Source organism: Aotus nancymaae, unplaced genomic scaffold (genome assembly GCF_030222135.1).
Source record: "Aotus nancymaae isolate 86718 unplaced genomic scaffold, 86718_ANA_hifiasm-v0.15.2.pri h1tg000006l, whole genome shotgun sequence".
In the NCBI taxonomy this organism is placed as follows: Eukaryota; Metazoa; Chordata; class Mammalia; order Primates; family Aotidae; genus Aotus; species Aotus nancymaae.
This window is the reverse complement of record NW_026988417.1, coordinates 77,781,850-77,802,275: the sequence shown is the minus strand read 5'-3', so window position 1 is coordinate 77,802,275 and position 20,426 is coordinate 77,781,850. Positions and strand designations below refer to the sequence as shown.

The following is a 20,426-nucleotide window of genomic DNA, read 5'->3' as shown; positions in this document are numbered from 1 at the left end:
CACCAATCCTTCTCTGTATAGTTCCATATTTACTTCAGCTTCCGAAGGTGCCTAGTGCCACCAATTTCTGATCCTCTCAGGGGTTCTTTGTTAGTTTGGTTGCATTTCCACTTTTGCTGAATTACTTCAAGATTCTAGGGTTTGCTAAATCAGTAAGTAACCATGAATCTCTCTGCTATTTTAGTATCCAAAATGTCATTGCTTTCATTTATTCTGTTCTTGTTTTGAAGAATTATACCTTTTAAAAATCGTTTTACAAGCATTTTAGTGGATGTATTCATTCATTTTAATAGTGCTATAAGGAAATACCCAAGACTGGGATAAAGAAAAGCAGTTTAATTGACTCACAGTTTCACATGGTTGGGGAGGCCTCAGAAAACTTACAATCATGGCAGAAGACAAAGGGGAAGCAAGCACTTTCTTGACAAGGCAGCAGGAGAGAGAAGAGAGCATGTGAAGGAACTGTCAAACACTTCATAAAACTATCAGATTTCATGAGCACTCACTCGCCATTGTGAGAACAGCATTGGGGAAACCACCCCCATGATCCAGTCACTTCCCTCCAAGTCTCTCCCTAGACGCATGAAGATTACAATTTGAGATGAGATTTGGGTGAGCACACAGAGCCAAACCATATCAGTGGATATATTAATCTGCTTAGGTTCCTATAACAAAATGCCATAGACTGGAAGATTTAAACTGCAGAAATTGATTTTCTCACAACTTTGGAGGCTGAAAGTGTGAGAACAGGGTGATAGGTTCCGATAAGGGCTTTTGTCCTGGCATGCAGACTGCTGCCTTCTTGCTGTGTGCTCAGGTTGGGGAGGGGAAAAGAGAGTCAGCTCTCTAGTGTCTCTTCCTGTAAGGACACTAATCCTGTCATGAGGGCCCCACCCTTATGACCTCATAACCTGCTACCTCTCATAAGCATCGTCTACAAATACATTCACATTGGGGGTTAGTGCTTCAAAATATGAATTTTGAAGGAACACATTTCTGCTTGTAGCAGTGACATTTCCAAACAGAGCAGAGATAAATGCATATTCTCAATCTTCCATCTTAACTGGAGCCTATTAGGCAATCTTTGGAGTAACAACCATTAAAATTTAGATTGAGGACAAATCCCTTACACAGAAGCAGTATATTCCAGAGACTGACATATGGATTTTAAAGTGAGATATTTTAAATTATATTGGCAGTCCTTGAAACAAGTCTAATGAAAGGTTCTAAGATAATTTAGGGTATCTCTGTCTCTGTCTTCTCCCTTCTCTATTCAAAATGGTATTGTATCCTTTTTTATCTTTTTTTTTTAATGATACAAAGTCTCACTCTGTTGACTAGGCTGGAGTGCAGTGGCTCCATCTCAGCTCACTGCAACCTCCACCTCCCAGGTTCAAGTGATTCTCCACCCTCAGCCTCCCAAGTAGCTAGGATTACAGGCATCCACCACCACACCTGGATAATTTTTGTATTTTTAGTAGAGACAGGGTTCCACCACGTTTGCCAGGCTGGCTTCAAACTCCTGGCCTCAAGTGATCTGCCCTCCTCAGCCTCCCAAAATGTTGGGATTACAGGCCTGAGCCACCTGGCTCTTTTTTATCTTTTCTGATTTTAGTTACTCCTGTTGAAGGAAAAAGTTGACATACAGTATAAGGTTTGGGTAGTTCATGCCTTTTTAGTCAAGGTAAATTTCTGTCACATGCTGACTGTCACTGCATTTTCTTTCTTGAAGGACATACTAAATTAGGAAAAAATTCCTAAAAACTTATTTATACTTGCCTCTGTTACTATCTTTTTAGATACCTAATCTGCATGTTTGTAGAAAGATATTTTGCTACACTAGAGATTTGTTTTCCTAATTCCCTTTATGATTTTACATCCACAGGGCAATTTTTTAGATATAATGAAAGATGTCTTAAATTGAGTAGAAGATTTCTCACTGTTAATTACAGTAGGAGTTACACAAGTTTTTTTTTTTTCAACTTTTAAGTTTAAAATAATCATAGACTCATAGGAAGTTACAAAAATAGTATATAGGATCATATGCCTTTCATCCACTTTTCCTCATTGGTGACATCTTATTACTTAGGGATTTTTAAGATACTTTTTTTTTCCATATTGTATAATTTCACATAATTTTTAAACTTCTGAAATTTATTAACCTTTGAATCCTATGATATTCAATTTAGTTTGTGTGTTTACTTCCTCATGAAAGATCTTTCCTGAGTACCCTATCTCAAATAGGTCATCTGTCCTCTGTCCCCACCCATTAGTATCTATTCAGTCACATTGTGTATTTCTTTCATAGCTCTGTTATCATCTGAAAGTATTTTGTTTATTTACTTATTTAATTTTATTGTTTGTTGTGTTCACCCTTGTATTACTAGCACCTAGAATCTTCTCACATAATTAGGTGTTCAATAAATTTTTACTGATTTTGGACATAGGATTTCTCTGCCCACCGCACCCCCCCTTTTTTTTTAATGCTTTGAAAATTGGAGTAGAGTTAGAAGAGCCAGCCTTCCTGATTTTTAGGGGAGAAGAACACAATTCTGAGTGTCTCTTCACTCAGCCTTGCCCTGACTATGGGAATCCTTGTTTTTGTTTTGTTTTTTTTTTCTTTCATTTTTAGTTTAGAACGTTGGAAGATTCCTTTGGTAAGTGTTGTTATCAAAAATACTTTCATGGAGATTTTTTGACCTATTGATTTTCTAGTAAAAAGTTCTAGATTTTTTAGGACCTAGGGATATCCTAAATCATCCAGCTTTTACATATTTCATCTTTATTTTCTTATTTACTTGCTTTTATTGTGATTTAAAAAACACTTAATATGGGATCTACCCTCTTAACCAATTTTTAAGTGTACAGGACCGAACTATTAACTTTATGTACCATGCTGTACAGCAGATCTCTAGAACATTTTTATTTTACATGACTAGAACTTTATACCCATTGCACAGCAACTCCCCATTTCCCCCTCCCCTCAGCCCCTGGCCACCAAGCGCCATTCTGCTTTCTCCTTTTGTGAGTTGGACTACTTTATTATTGAAAATAATTTTGTCTTAATTTACATTCACATACTTTTTCTAGAAGAAAACAGGTGAAGTGAGCCTTCTATTATTCCATTGAAGGTTGGCTTTGTTTGTTGTTCACCAGAACAAGATTATTCTTCCAGTACCCCTCTGAATTTGCTATGGAAGACTTGTTATTTTGAGTGTTACCTAATCACCACACACAGATAACAGTCTTTTTATCAGATATACTTGAGATATGAGCTGTAGATCACTCAGTAGGAAACAAGCTTATGTGCAGTTCTGTTGTTTACATCTATCTGAAGTTACTGAAAATGGAAACCTTTTTGGGAATATCAAGTTGCAAAATGGACGTACAGATGATTAGTTACACATTTAGGTCAATTCACAGTCTCTCTCTCTCCCTTAATTCTTTCTTTGTCCTTTGCCTCCATGTGGCTTTTGCTAGAAGTAACTCAATTAATTTGACGTAATGTCAAATTAACATAATGTTGTGGCTAGATTGTATAGAGGGTGTATCTTAAGATTTTTCCCCATTTCTTCTAGTTAGCTCAACCAGTTCTCATTCTGCTTAAGTTTAAGGGCACATGGTCAATTTATATCAGCAAAGCAGAAAACTCTTACCTGCATAAAAAAATAGTATCTTCAGTTTATTATTAATGTTTTTACTGTATGCTAGGTAGCACTGTTAAACCTAGTGGTGCAGTCCCCAATGGGCAGCAGTCCAGCAATGGAGAGGTTAGATGATGTTGACCCCAGTACTCTGTGGCAGGATTAGTAAAATTTAGTGAGTCCCCACTTAGACAATCCAGCCTTTTTTTTTAAACAGAAAAACAGTGTGCCCTGCTGTCCCCCAAGGATTTCAAAGCCACAACACCTTCAGGTAATTTCATTCCCAAGATGTGGTTATGTATTGTTAAATGAAAAGAAGCATGGAAGCTGTGAGTTCTAATATTGTTTTTCTGACTAACTTGTGGAACTTTTTTTTGGAGGGGGCAAGGCAGTTCAGGGCTTTGTGTCTTCATTAATGAAATAAGTATAATATTACTATTAATGTGACTCACATCATCGTGAAGCATAAATTTGAAAATGACATATGCTTTAAATGGACTTTGCAAAGGAAAACTTGTATTTCACTTATTATTAACATGTTTTACATTCTGATTCTTCTGAATGCTAATTGAATTTGTTTGTTTTATTTCAGTGTAGGTTCAGAAATTGCATTTAAGATTGTCTGCATTCTTTACTTATTTAATCTAATCCTGGGCTTTACTAACTCTATTTTGGTGTTTTTCATTCTAACTATATGTATTGAAATGCAGTGTGAAAGATAAAGCCTGAATCAAATGATTGACAACTCTAAAGATGGATTAATATTAATATATTCATTCATTAACTCTTAAAAACTTAAGTTAAATCATCATTTATATTTGTATTTGTTAAATATTACTGAAATTAAAAGATCCAGTATGTTTCTGACTAGTAGTGGGCATTTTTTCTGCAGAGTTTTAAGAAACCATTTGATTTATGGAGGATTTATTTAAAATTACTTTGTAGTATACATAATTTTTTTAAGATAACACTAAATGCTATATACTTTTAAAATGAGTTTCTTACCTCATTGAAAATAAAAATTGAGGCTGGGCATGGCATGGTATCTCACACCTGTAATCCCCATACTTAGGGAGGCCAAGGCAGGAGGATCACTTGAATCCAGGAGTTTGAGACCAGCCTGGGCAAGATAGCAAGACCCTGTCTCTAAAAAAAAAAAAAAAAAAAAATTTAAATTAGCCAAGCATGGTGGTGCATACTGTTAGTCCCAGCTACATGGATGGGGGACTGAGGTGGGAAGATTCCTTGAGTTGAGGAGGTTGAGGCTGCAGTAAGCCATAATCATGGACTCCATCCTGGACAATAGAGTGAGACCTTGTCTCAAAATAATAATAATAATAATAATAATAATAATAATAAAACACAATAAAAAAGTTGGAAATGCCTTTGAAATATTCTGACTGACACATATTGAAATTTTTAGGTGAAAATAAAATACTTCTTTCTTTACAGTGATACAATTATGCTGTTCTTTACAAAATAGCAAAATACATTTGTTATATAAAGACAGTTTGTTTTGTCGATGGAGTTTGAAATCTCCCCATATCATTCAACCTCAACCCTATCCAAATCTCTTTATCTGTAGGAGTCTGTAGCTCAAAGCCAGAAAACATAATTTTACATTATTGCTGATGTAACTTCAAGTCTTCTCTACCCTCTCCTTAAAAAGGGCAATTGTTATTATTAAGTTGTTAAAGAAGTTAAAGGCACACATGTTAATGATTATACTGTCTTGTTCTTTTTAAATTTATTTTCATGTGTATTATGTTATTTAATTAGCCCAACAATCCATTGAACATATTGTAATGTTTAATAACAAATAGAACATTGGCTTTTTCCCCATTGTTTGTCTTTTCTTATCTTGAAGAATCCCTTAATGTTATTGTTAACCAAAACATAAGAAATCCCACACTTGAATTATAAAGGTTCAGCATTGATCTGATAACAAGAACTGTTTCAAACCAAGAGTAGATTTTTGGAGTTTTGCTTCTCAAAACAAGCATTAACGTTCATTGTCCATATCTGACAACTTTTTGAATAGTGAAAATACATACTTTCCCATTTTCTTTTAAAGTTAATAGTGTTAAGTAATATGGATGGAATCCAGGTTCATTTGAAATGTGCCACCCTCTCCGCTATTCCCTCCTCTCCACTCACCTTGGGTTTCTAGATTCTGTATCAGGAAGATAACTTGGTTTTGCCTTTTCTCTTAAAGTAGGACTGCACAATTTAAAGTAAAAGTCATAAATCATGATGAGGCCTAGACAAAGAAATCATTGTATGTCAGCTTTTGTTTGAGAGTTTTAATCAACTAGGAAGTAATTGTCTTCCATACCTGGATATTTAATTACTATCAACAAAATGGGTTCATGTTATATAGCCCATTGCAAATTGTTGGCTCCTTTGTAGGCTGCATGAAATACTTGTAAGTCAATTTTTACCAATCACCTAAAACCAATGATCTTTCCTTCCTTCCTTCCTTCCTTCCTTCCTTCCTTCCTTCCTTCCTTCCCTCCCTCCTTCCCTTCCTCTTTCTTTCTTTCCTTTCTTCCTTCCTCTCTCTTTTCTTTTTCTCTCCTTTCTTTCCTTCCTTTCTTTCTTTCTCTCTTTCTCTTTCTTCTTTCTTCCCCCTCCCCTCTCCCTTCTCCTTTCTCCTCTACTCTCTCCTTTCCTCTCTCCTCCCCTCTCCTCTTTCTTCTTCTTTTTTTTTTTTTCGAGACAGAGTTTCGCTCTTGTTGCCCCAGGCTGGAGTGCAATGGTGCGATTTTGGCTCACTGCAACCTCTGCCTCCCAGGTTCAAGGGATTCTCCTGCCTCAGCCTCCCAAGTAGCTGGGATTACAGGCATGCACCACCACTCCTGACTAATTTTGTGTTTTTTAGTAGAGACGGAGTTTCTCCATGTTGGTCAGGCTGGTTTTGAACTCCCTACCTCATATAATCCACCTGCCTCGACCTCCCAAAGTACTGAGATTACAGGCAAGAGCCACTGCGCCCGGCCCAATGTTTCTAAAGTAGGTTTCTCAGTATATTCTTTCATTTGTTTTCTTGTTTCTCTAATGATATTTTCACAATTTAGTCACATTGCTTTCTTTGTGTAACTCCCCTTTTCAAAACTTTTAGGAATCCCTCTTACTATAGTAAGTTCAAACCACTTGATGCTCACAAGAACTTGAGCTCAATTTTTCTGTTATTATCATTTTTGGTAAGGTTGATTTACTTATCATACATTTATTGTGTGCCTGTTTAGTGCCAAGTAATGTGCTGGATACTGCAGATCAGCAGTGAATAAAGCTTACAAAGTGCCTGCTTCTATGGTGTTTATTTTTTAAAGGGACTGTAAATCAGTAAACATGGTCATATAGTAATTTCAACATTTAGGAGATACTGATAGCTGGGCTTCTTTCTGTTTGTTTCCTTCTTTTCCAGTAAATTTTTAAAAAAATTATACATGGTGTATAACATGTTGCCCAGGCTGGCCTTGAACTCCTCAGCTTAAGTGATCCTCCCACCTCAGCCTCCCAAGTAACTGGGACTACAAGCACATGCCACCACACGTAGCTCCAGTAAAAATTTTTAATCACCATTTTGATCATTTACAGGCTGGACAGCCTGAATTCAAATATGAGTTCACTGACTAGCTATGTGATTGTAGGCAAATTACTTATCCTCTGCATTTCTTAATTTCTACTATTATAAGAGATATATTAGTAGAAAATAACTCACAGTGTTCTTGTAAAGATTAAATAAGTTAAATTCACAAGTACTTAACACAATGCTTGATATATAGTTAAGACTCAATAAAAAGAAGCTATTTTAAAAATTTTCCTGTTAAAATGTTCCCTCAACTGGAAGTTTACAAAGATGAAATATGCTCAGCACAGAATCATGTGTAAGTCTTGTGGTCAGTTATCTATTAAGACACTTTGATTTTATGTTAAATTGAAGAAAAAGTACATCTAAGGTAACCTAAATCTTATTTATTTTTATTTTTTTTTTGAGACAGAGTTTCGCTCTTGTTACCCAGGCTGGAGTGCAATGGTGCAATCTCGGCTCACCGCAACCTCTGCCTCCTGGGTTCAGGCAATTCTTCTGCCTCAGCCTTCTGAGTAGCTGGGATTACAGGCACGCGCCACCGTGCCCAGCTAATTTTTTGTATTTTTAGTAGAGACGGGGTTTCACCATGTTGACCAGGATGGTCTCGATCTCTTGACCTCGTGATCCACCCGCCTCGGCCTCCCAAAGTGCTGGGATTACAGGCGTGAGCCATCGCGCCCAGCCTAAATCTTATATTCTACTTTGTACTTCTTTATGAAGTATGTTAAGTATACATTAGTTTTTATCCAGTTAGTTTCTGGAGTCTCACTCTGTCACCCAGGCTGAAGTGCAGTGGCGTAATCTCAGCTTACTGCAACCTCTGCCTCCTGGGTACAAACGATTCTCATGCCTCAGCCTCCCAAGTAGCTGGGATTACAGGCTTATGACACCACCCCCGCCTAATTTTTGTATTTTAGTAGAAATGGGGTTTTACCATGTTGGCCAGGCTGGTCTCAAACTCCTGACCTCCAGTGATCTGTCCACCTCAGCCTCCCAAAGTGCTGGGATTAGAGGTGTGAGCCACTGCACCCGGCCAAGTTGGACTTATTTTCTGACAATTTTAACTTCTGTCATATTTTACTATAAAAATTGGCAAACCATGCTGATGAAATTAGGTATGTATTTAGAGAGTTCTCTGTTTACCCATCTCTATAATAAAAAAATCAACTAAATTTACTTTCGAAGATTCTTCCAAGTCTGCAGTTCTATGATTGGCTGTCTTATGTATTTCACGATTTCTCTCTTCCTACTGTCAGCTGCTCAAGTTACTCCTGTGTGTATCACTTAGGCAACCTCTTAAATTTATTTCCCTCTCACCAGCCTCCTTAGCCTTCCAGTCTGTCATACGCATTACTACTATACTATTAATAGTCTTAGTTATAATCCTTTCATCATCTCCTTTCCTCAGGAAACTGTTTGCTCCCTCTTGCCCCAAAAATCAAATACAACCAGTAGCTTGCCCTCCTTCATAATTAGGCATCTTTATTTTTTTTAATCACTATTGTTGGTATTAGACTCCACTTCTCAACAGTGCTCTTCTATAATATTAAGCAACAAGTTTGTCCTGATCTGTATGTCTCAGACTCATTCCTCTAGCCACTCTTGTTTTATTGCTATACTCCTATTCTCTGTGCATCCTTAATCGCTCTCACTTCCTGGATAAACATGTACTTGTTTTCTAGACAGGTTTAGCTCAAATTTCACCTCTTCCATGGCTTATTGATTACCTGCTGTCATAACTTTCCCTGAAATATATAGGTTGGTGTTTACATTTCTGTATTAATGATATAAACATTTATGAATACCATTAAAACTGCTATTTTTAAAGTTTTTCCATATGTAATAGTGCTGATATAATTATGTGCTAAGTAATTTTTCATTTCCTTGATAGGTTTTAAAGAAGAACCTCTTTATATATGACTTTTCCCCCACTTAATGGCTTTCCCTTTTGTTTTATAGAGGCTGCAAGTCGGGCCATCGTCCAGTTCCTAGAGATCAATCAGAGTGAAGAAGCCAGTAGAGGCTGGATGCTTCTGACGACAATTAATTTGTTAGCTTCCTCTGGTCAGGTAAGTTCTTAGTTTTCATGTTTGATAACTCAGCCTCTTTTTATAGCCTCTCTTGTGATTTTGTTATTAAATGTATCATAAATGAGATATTATGATAATCATTTGTATTCTTCTAACTCTTTTAAAACATTATATTATGCGTCTCACAGCATCTCTGTGAGGATCTTGATGTTTTATGCATCTTACTCATAAGGAAAGGAATGGCTTAGAGCAGTCTTTTCCATCTTGTTATGTTGTAGCACACATAGGACATAACCATTTGTGACTGGGCTCGATGGCTCACACCTGTAATTGCAGCACTTTGAGAGGCCAGGCTGGGAGAATTGCTTGAGCCCAGAAGTTTGAGACCAGTCTGGGAAACATAGACCCCTGTCTCTTTTAAAAAAAAAAAATTAGCTGAGCATAGTGGCCTGTACCTAAAGTCCCAGCTGTTCAGAGGCTGAGGCGAGAGGATTGCTTGAGCCCGAGAGGTCGAGGCTACAGTGAGCCATAATCGCACCACTGCACCCCAGCCTCGGTGACAGAGTGAGACCCTGTCTCTAAAATGAACTTTTTAAAATGATAACCACTTGTAGAGCTTTCTGGGCAAAGGGATAGACGACTACTAGCTGGAGGCAAGTAGCCCAGAAGCTCTGGGTCTATCAGACCCAGCTTAACACTTTTGTCACCCATGTTAGGGAAACTCTGGCTCAGGAAAAATAAAGAAATCACTTTTTATCTAAGGTCACTCAGCTAATAAAGAATAAATGACATGGAAAATAGTTTTAAATTTTTATGGAAAATAAGGAAACATTGACATTTTTAGGATAATATATATTTTCTTCTCATTTGATTTATTTTGCAGATTGCTTTTTATTTCTTCTAAATCAGCTCTAAGTACCTGTCATGAAATATGTTGCATGAACTCATTAATGAGCTGTTTTGATACCTGATTTTGGCCTTCAATATTTTGGGGATGAAGGTTTATTCAGCCTTCTAAAATCCAGAGTATAATTACCTACCAAAGTCAGTACCAGTCTTGGGAATGTCTGTTGTTTAAGTTACAGTGGACTTTCAAACACCTCCCATCATTTAATAATGGACCTAGGTAACTATAACATCATTGTACCATGTGACTGGCCACAGTAGATACAGTGCATACGTCTTAGTAACTATATCCTGAAACCTGTCAGTAACCCAAAGTCATTATCTCTTATTTTCTCCTCGGAATGATCTGTTTTCTTCTTATGTCTTTGCTGTGTTTTTTCTTTTTCCTTTTTCCTTTTTTTTTTTGGAAACAGAGTCTTGCTCTGTCACCCAGGCTGAAGTAGAGTGCAATGGCACGATCTTAGTTCACTGAACCTCTTGGTTCACTACGCCTCCCAAGTTCAGGTGATTCTCCTGCCTTAGCATCCCAAGTAGCTGGGATTACAGGCATGTGGCACCATGCCCAGCTAATTTTTGTATTTTTAGTAGAGAAGGGGTTTCACTATATTGGCCAGGCTGATCTCAAACTCCTGACCTCAGCTGATCTCCTGCCTTGGCCTCCCAAAGTGCTGGGATTACAGGCATGAGCCACTGCACCCAGGCCTCTTTTTTTTTTAAAGTCAGGGAATGGTGTGACCAACCTGTCCTGGAGTTCCTGAGATTTTCCAGGTTTTAGGAAAGGAAGGCCTGCATCTCAGGAGACTACACAGTCTCAGGCAAATGGAGATGGTTGGTTACTCTAAGAATCTTCAAATGATCCCAGAGTAGACCATTCATTGTTTTCATGTATCTGACTACGCTGGATAAATAGCAAAATCTCAATTTTGTTTGCTGTTGATAGTAGCTATAAATGTCCATGTATTCCTATACCAAAATTTGGTTTAGAATAGCATATCTTTATTTGCTATTAAAACTTTGTATAATTTAAATATTTACTATTGATATTTAATATAAGTAATATTAAATTTTAATATAGTTTTCTACATTTATTCATATTTTCTATAAAAACCTAATCATTTAAAAACTTACAAGTTTAGATGCCAAGTTATATGTTCAGTCTATCTACAATAAAGATGAAAATGAAACATACCACTTTGCTTAGTGGCAAGCTAATACTAGTAATAATCTATCTGGAAATAGATACATTTGAAAAGCAAATTCAGTGTTATGTTTGGAGCTGCCTTTTTTGTTTGAGTGCTATTTTCTGCTGGTAGCACCGATACACAGAGTTGACCAAAACATGGTCCCGACTCATTGTGTAGATGACAGAGATGAAGCAGAGAAAGAAAATACCATAATATTTAATAATGGGACATATATAGTAGTATTGAAAATAGAAATGTAAGAGTTAAACATTTTGAAGGTGAGGTAGGAGGAAAGATGAGGAGTTCAGTAAACTTTGAGACACAGCAGGTGTTTAAACTGAACATTAAATATATGGTAACATAAGTGTGTTAAGAGATAATAAGTCGCAGGTGAATAGAACGAAGGGTTTAGAGTATTTGAGACAACAAATGGTATGTTGAGTGTATAGAAAGGGGCCACACCTTCAAGGGGTAGTCTTGAAGCTCTCTCTTCTTCATCACCTGCTATTGCGTTAGTTTTGGCCCCATCTCTCATGTGGTTTGGAGGGTTGGTTTCCTAATTACACTTGCCTTCTCGGTCTCTATATTTAATTTATGATCTGTATTACCCCCAGCTAATTTTCTGAAATCTAGTTCTTTTACTTTTTTTACTTTTTTGTTTGGAGCACTTCATTGGGTCATCATTGCCAACAAAATAAAATGTGAAACTATTTTCTTTTCTTTTCTTTTCTTTTTATTTGAGACGGAGTCTTGCTCTGTCAGGCAGACTGGAGTGCAGTAGTGCGATCTCAGCTCACTGCAACCTCCGCATCCTCCACCTCCTGGTTCAAGTGATTCTCCTGCCTCAGCCTCCCAAGTAGCTGGGACTACAGGCACATGCCACAATACCTGGCTAATTTTTTATATTTTTAGTAGAGACGAGATTGCACCGTGTTAGCCAAGATGGTCTCCATCTCCTAACCTCTTGATCCACCCACCCTTGGCCTCCCAAAGTCCTGGGATTACAGGCGTGAGCCACCACCCCCTGCCACAACTGTTTTTGTAAGTCATTGAGCATACACACTTTGTAGGCCACTTAACCAGCCCTCTGACCTCAAGCAGGGTATGTAAGTAACAAACCTCAGTTCAAAAATGATCCTTATTTCAGAAATGAAGTGTCTGCCTCATGGGTTGACTTAAGGAATAGATCAGATGATGTATGTAAAGTGCTTATTAGTCTTATGTTTGTTATAGTAAACACTAATTCAAGGTTAGTCATTATTGTGGCTCTTCAGGAGTCAGCATTTTTGAACTCTGTGGTTCCTCAAAAATGCTGTACCATGTGGCCTGACCTCCTATGTCTCTTCCAGGTGATCTTTCCCTTTTTATCTTAATTCCTCATATTTTTTTAATACCATTCCTGGCCATGTTGGTCAATCCCTTTTATGTTAGTCTGTATGTACTACCATGGTTAGACTGAAATCTTAAGAGATTAAGTCATAGTTACTTAGGACTCCACAAATTCCAGTCAACTGTGATCTTTTGAAGGACAGAGGTGCTTTGTCTTTGCGTGCCCAGCTCCCAGCACACAGCCTGACATTCCCTGGACACTCCATAAATGTTTTATGAGAAAGTAAATAAACTAATCAACAGATTATGCCAGTCTATTGATCTCTAATTCAGTTAAACTTTTTGTTCCAAACTGCACCGTGGAAAATTTTGATAAATATTGTATCATACTTAATAATGTTGAAATATTACTCTAAGAAGGTCTAGAATTTCTTCTCTGGATGTCTTTGAAAATAATATGGAGGTGAATTTGTGTCAGTGATGGCTTTATCTCTCGTGTCTTTCCAGCCTCAAAAATCTACAATGAGAATAAAGATATAAATAATAGTAAAACAACAATTAATATACCATTTAGTGCTTAAGGTATCTTTGTATTTGTTATCTTACATAATTCTCATGTTAACCCTGAGAAGCATATATAATTCTTTTTTTTTTTTCTTTTTTTTTTTTTTTGAGATGGAGTTTTGCTCTTGTTCCCAGGCTGGAGTGCAGTGCTGCAGTCTCAACTTACTGCAACCTCCACCTCCCAGGTTCAAGCAGTCCTCCTGCCTCAGCCTCCCAAGTAGCTGGGATTTTGTGCCTGCCACCACACCTGGCCAATTTTTGTATTTTTAGTAGAAATGGAGTTTCACTGTGTTGACCAGGCTGATCTTGAACTCCTGACCTCAGGTGATCTGCCCACCTTGGCTCCCAAGTGCTGGTATTACAGGTGTGAGCCACCGTGCCTGGCTCATGGTGTATAATTCTATGTATTTTTAGAAAAAAAGAAAGTGAGGCCAGGCGCAGTGGCTCATGCCTGTAATCCCAGCACTTTGGGATGCCAAGGCAGGCGGATCACAAGGTCAAGAGATCGAGACAATCCTGGCCATCATGGTGAAACCCCGTCTCTACCAAAAATACAAAAATTAGCTAGACTTGGTGGTGTACACCTGTAATCCCAGCTATTCAGGAGGCTGAGGCAGGAGAATCGCTTGAACCCAGGAGGCAGAGTTTGCAGTGAGCCTAGATCACACTACTGCACTCAAGCCTGGCAACAGAGCAAGACTCTGTCTCAAAAAAAAAAAAAAAAGAAAAAAGAAAGAAAGAAAGGAAAATGAATCTCAGCAGAATTAAGTAGTTTGCTGAAGTTCATAGTTATTAAGAGCCTGTTTTTCTAATCTTAAAGCTTATGCTTCTTAAAACATGATGCTTTTTATTAAATAAATATTAAATTTAGTTGATAATTTACTATATAACAAACTTATTCTCACTAGTTGGTTAAAGCAGTGTATTTCTTCACTTCTAGTCATTTTTAAATTCTTAACATGCATTTAAAAAGTTATGTTAATACATAATTTTCTGGGTTAACATTTATGAATTATTTGGCTGTACCAATTATAGTTGTGTCTGTCTGTCTATTCACTTATTTATTGGTTTGTTTTCCAGAAAACCGTGGACTGCATGACAACAATGTCAGTGCCTTCCACCCTGGTTAAATGTTTATATCTGTTTTTTGACCTTCCACATGTGCCTGAGGCAGTTGGAGGTGCACAGAATGAGCTACCTCTAGCAGAACGTCGAGGACTACTCCAGAAAGTTTTTGTACAGGTATGGAAGGTGCTATTCGCCTATACGTCTACCCTATTTAAAGTGAAGTGGGTGCACTTCCTAAATAGATGTTCTACATATTCCATTTTTTTAGATCGTATTTCATTTTATTTATGATAGTATGACTTTATCTCATATAATTGTTACATTTTTTGAATCTGCAGGAATATTTGAGTGAGGCATTAGCAAGTTTGTTTCTCTGAACAGATGCAGCCAATTAAGATTACATTTGATATATCGGCAATGTCTCTAAAATGAACTAAGCAAGGAAAACTCTTGAAAATGATATAAAGATTTGGGTAATATTTCTTATGTCTGGAAATTCTGTCTAGTTGCTGTTTATATACAGGAAGTCCCTAACCTATAAATATTTCACTTGTAAAAATAGTTTACTTTAGTGGTGGCTGCCTCCTTCTCTGCCCTGCCAGTTAAGTTCTTCTTTTCCACTGTTAGCACTGTTCTTTTAATAGCATTGTGGGTTAATAAATGTGTGACAGGCCTTTATTAGCTAGCCTGGAATGTAGTCATCATGTATGATCTCCTTTCTTGGGAGAAAATTGTCAAAAGAAGCAACTGACAAACATCTAGAATATAACTGTCCATTGGTCTAATATAGTATTAAAAAAAAACAACATTTGACACAAAAAGACAAATGCTGCATGATTCCACTTATATGATGTATCTAAAGTAGTTATATAGGTAGAACAAAGTAGAATACTGGTGGCTAGGAACTAAGGCAAAGAAGAAAAGTTAATTATTTTTCTATAGGAATAGAGTTTTCGTTTTGCAAGATGAAGAAGTTCTGTTGCACAACAGTGTACATATAGTTAACACTACTGTACGACACACTTAAAATGGTTAAGATGGTATATTTTACATGTTTTTTAACCTAATCAACAATTAAAAACAATAACATGTTTGGATTTAGTTCTCTATAGCTAGTTCATCTGAGATACAGATTTTGCACCTGTAAAATGAAAATGATATCTACCTAAAAGGTTTTTTGAGGCTTAAATGAAATAATATGTTAAGGCAGTTTTCAGCTTAGCACACAGTAAATCTGAAGGAGAAGTAACTGTCATTACTGCTGCTGCCACCATTGCCACAATTGAGAGTAGAAGAGAACAGAACAGTGAATTGGAGTAGAAAAGATAGAGCTGTGTAGAGTAATGGTTGCACCTCATGTTACTGGGCTCTTTACTGTAAGAATGACTCTGCTTTGTAGAGGTGGTAGTTATGAAAGGACAGGAAAGAGTGAGACAAAGACAGTTTTAGAAAGTAAAAGAATGAGATTATCAAGTAAAATACTAAATCAATGTTTATTGAACACTTGACCTATTAGATACTGTTGTGCTTATGGTTAACATCTCTCATCTCACATCTCAATTTGCAAGATAACCCCACAACTTCAGAGCTTTTGTTTTTCTCCAAAATGATTACATGAGCAAATGGCAGAAATGGGATTAGAAGTAAGATCTGTCTGACTCCTGAAATAGATTGGGTGAGAAAAGCAATGGGAATAAATGAAGGAGTAAATCGCATAGGAATTAAAGCTGCTTGAAGATATTCCCTATGAACATAGTGGGTTAGTCTTTGCGGATTAGAATAGCAGCCTCATTACAATAAACACCTTTTAAAGAACTACCTAATCCTTAGGTAATAAATGGAATCTTCATTTTATACTATTAATACATAAGGAAGCGTAGCAGTTTTTTAAAAAAATTATTTCTATTTGAAAACCAGGTGCTGACTTTCAATCATGTGGGAGTCACTTCAGCATACTGAAGTCATTGCATATTAAGGCCCAAATGGACTCAAAAGATAATTTAAATCAAACTCCTCATTTACAGTTGTGGAAACTAATATTCCGGTTTATGATCCATAGTAGGCGAGTGACAGTGATAAAAACCTAGTTCTTCCAACTCCTAGTTCAGTGCTCCTTTTACTGTATCACTTTCTTTGTTTTAGTTCCTCATGGCAGGCTAGTTAATGTTTTCATCATTGTGTCTAGGAAGCCAATTGAGACAAGCTTATTAAATGTTTTAAAATAGGTGAAATCCTTACGTTTGTATTATGTGACAGATGGTTTCCTGGGACTTTAGCATTTGGTAATGCTTCATGCAGATATTCAGTCTTTTTTTGTTGTTATTGATGTGGCCAACTATTGCTCTGCCACACTTGGTTGGACTTTTGTAACAGAGTTCTTACAAATATAAATGGTTATTGTCGAGGCAGAGAGGAATGAGAAATTTTTTTTGGAGAGAATCTTGCTCTGTCTCCCAGGCTGGAATGCAGTGGCACAGTCTTGGTTCATGGCAACCTCCGCCTCTTGGGTTCATGTGATTCTCGTGCCTCAGCCATCCAAGTAGCTGGGATTACAAGCTGCACTACAATGCCTGGCTAATTTTTTTGTTTTTAGTAGATAACAGGGTTTTGCCATATTGACCCGGTTGGTCTCGAACTCCTGGGCTTAAGTGTTCCTCCTGCCTCAGCCTCTCAAAGTGCTGGGATTTTTTGGGGGGACCATGCCTGGCCAGGAATGAGAAATTGACTTTACAGTTTTCTGTCCTGTAAAATGAAAGGATTGTGAGATTATTTGTAAGAATACTTCTGCCTATGAAGATGAACCAATTATCTTAGGAGTCAATAAATTAAAGGAATCCTTGCATCCATGTTGAGAACAGTGATTTGATTTGTAAAAAAATACTTTGTTATTTTTGGGTTTGTTTTCTATGTTCCAAATTAGAAAACTGGCATCTGTCCCTCTAATCACATAAGGCAGTGTCAGAACCAACAAAAAGTGTAATCGGTAATACACCCCTCTGAGAATATACCTTTTTGTTGCATTTAACTGTCTGTATTCACATATGGTAAAAGATGGTGACATATTACACATATTAATGGACATTTGGTATCCAGCAGTTTCTCTAGGCATTTGGTGATAAGGGTACCATATTTCGTGATTTTTAAAAATATTTTATTGTTTTTATGAATTCTTAAATCTTTCTTCCTTTCTGATACTTGGCAGCTATGGATTAGAAAGCTTTTATATCTAAGCAAGTTTTTGCATTTGTAGGAAAAGGAAGACCTAGTTTTCTCAGATAAAACGTGATATTTCAAATACCTCTTTCTATTGAGCATGTTTTTTTCTTTTCTTTTCTTTTTTGAGGTGGCCTCACTCTGTCACCCAGACTCAAGTGCAGTGGCATGATCACAGCTCACTGCAGCCTCAGCCTCCTGGGCTCAGGTGTTCCTTCCATTTCAGCCTCCTAAGTAGGTGGGACTACAGGCACATGCCACTATGCCTAGCTAATTTTTTGTAGAGATGGACTTTTACCATGTTGCCCAGGTGGGTCTCAAAATCCTGGACTCAAGCAATCTGCCTATCTTGGGCTTCCCAAAGTATTGGGATTACAGGCGTGAGCCACCACTCCTGGCTGAGATTTTCCCACTGATGCTGAAATACCAACATTTCCTGAAGCATTCTTTTTCAAGAAAATAGAATGATGTCATAAATTATAGTTATTTTATTCATGTTATATATTTTAAAAAGTATTTAGATGAGAAAATTTAGCAAAGAGAAGAAAAGTTAACTTTTCCTAACTTGAACTCGTATTAGAAAGAAGAGTCCATTGAGGGCAGAAACCATTGCTGAATTCCCCAAGTGGCAGGCTCTTAATGCTGTGTGCCCTTGTGTAGTGTGTATTCTAAAAATCACAGTTAAAAATTAAGTTCTCATTCCGGAATTTAAGAAGTCTTGAGTCTTCTTTGAACGCCAGACGTTAAGTTTTAGATGTAATTTTAAAATACTTTGAAATGAAGATTATTTGTATTATTCTAATATCTGCTATTGCTTGTATAGAAAAGTGAAACAATTTCAAAATATCTTTACTTTTAAAGATCTATTTTTCATTTTTTCCTAAAACTCTCCTTTTTGGAGAAGAAAATTACATTTCACCTGTGGCAAACTAAAAATTAAAGAACAGTTAGAAAAATAAAATGTTGACTTGGAAAGGCAATGCTGTTTTTATCGTATTTCAAGCCAAAGTACGCAAAAATATTAGGGTGAAGATAGGATAGTAATTGCTTTCTAAAAAATAAGCTGATATAAGTAGGACTAGTTTACTGTCATAACATAATTACCCATTTATTTACTTACATGCAGTCTTAGATTTTTTTTAAATTTCATTATTTTAATTGACAAATAATAATTGCACCTATTTATAGGTAACAGAGTAATAATTTTTATGCACACATTGTGTAATGATTAAATCAGGGTAACTAGCGTAATATATCCGTCACCTTGAACATTTATCATTTCTTCACATTGGGAACATTCAAAATTCATTCTTCTAGCTATTTAAAAATATACAATAAATTGCTTTTTTAAATAATATCACCCTATAGTGCTGTAGAACACTGGAACTTACTTCTGTCTAACTGTACTTTAGTCTCCTTTAACCAGCCTTTGGCTAGCCCCTCTCCCCTTCCCTTATCCCCTTCCCTTATCCACCAAAGAGTAGAATTTGGTAACCAAAATTCTCCTCTTTACTATTATGAGATCAACATTTTAAGCTTCTACATATGAATGAAAGCATTCAATACTCATCTTTCTGTGCCTGAATTATTTTTCTTAACATAATGTCCTCCGAGCTTGTCCATGTTGCCTTGAATGACAACATTTCATTCTTTTTTATGGCTGAATAGTATTAGATTGTGTTTATATTCCATGTTTTCTTTATCCATTGATCTGTTGGATACTTAGGTTGATTCCATATTTTGGCTATTGGGAATAGCACTGCATTAAATACAGAAGTGCAGTTATCTCCTTGACGTAGTCATATCATTTCCTTTCTATACATACCCTGTAGTGGGATTGCTAGATCATATGGTAGTTCTCTTTTACTTTTCTGAGGATGCGCCATACTGTTTTTCATAATGGCTGTACTAACTTATATTCTCACCAACAGTATATAGGAGTCCCTTTCCCTACATCCTGACCAGCATCTGTTCTTTTTTGAGAATAGCCATTCTAACTGGCTTGAGGTGAAAACTTATTGTGGTTTTAATTTTCATTTCCCTGATGATTAGTGATGTTGAGCACTTTTTCATATACCTGTTGCCCATTTCTGTGTATTCTTTTGAGAGAAGTCCATTCAGCTCATTTGCCCATTTTTAAATAAGATTATTTGATTTTTGCTTATACACTCTTGTTTTGTTTTGTTTTTTAGATCTTAGTGAAACTGTGCAGTTTTGTTTCCCCTGCGGAGGAGCTGGCTCAGAAAGATGATCTCCAGCTTCTATTCAGTGCAATAACCTCTTGGTGCCCTCCCTATAACCTGCCTTGGAGAAAGAGTGCTGGAGAAGTCCTCATGACCATATCTCGTCATGGTCTTAGTGTCAATGTAGTGAAGTATATTCATGGTGAATATCTCTTTGTATACTTAGGTGTTCTAACTTTCTTCCACTTTTCTTCATTTAATGATAGATTTATTTTTATCTTTCAGTTCTCTAAAGCTTGTTCTTTAAAATAAAAAATAAATTTGCCAGGAGAAAAGACTTTTTTTTTTTTTTTGAGACAGAGTCTTACTCTGTCACCCAGGCTGGAGTGCAGTGGTGCAATCTTGTCTCACTGCAACCTCCGCCTTCCGGGTTCAATCACTTCTCTGCATCAGCCTCCCAAGTAGTTGGGATTACAGGCACCCGCCACCACACCCGGCTGATTTTTGTATTTTTAGTAGAGACGGGGTTTCACCATCTTGGCCAGGCTGGTCTTGAACTCCTGACCTCATGATCCACCCTCCTCGGCCTCCCAACGTGCGAAGATTCCAGGCATGAGCCACCGTGCCTGGCCAACAATGGATATTTCTAAGAGTTAAAAAAATTTCATTGTTGTGTAAATTTAGTCATAATATAATGAAAGTTCTATGTC

At 36.8% G+C, this 20,426-nt stretch overlaps 1 protein-coding gene across 6 annotated transcripts in view; it reads left to right on the top strand.

Moving 5' to 3' along the window:
* The window catches only part of WDFY3 (WD repeat and FYVE domain containing 3), a 284,809-nt gene that overhangs the window by 98,659 nt on the left and 165,724 nt on the right, over positions 1-20,426 (top strand). For 4 of the 6 annotated variants that reach the window (XM_064368830.1, XM_012437733.3, XM_012437735.3 and 1 more), the window contains exons 5-8: positions 3,862-3,915; positions 9,199-9,308; positions 14,333-14,494; positions 19,726-19,918. In XM_064368830.1, coding sequence (XP_064224900.1) covers positions 3,862-3,915; positions 9,199-9,308; positions 14,333-14,494; positions 19,726-19,918 — 519 coding nt within the window. The remainder of the gene's footprint in view (positions 1-3,861; positions 3,916-9,198; positions 9,309-14,332; positions 14,495-19,725; positions 19,919-20,426) is intronic. The other 2 variants (XM_012437736.3, XM_012437734.3) reach the window with 1 other exon arrangement.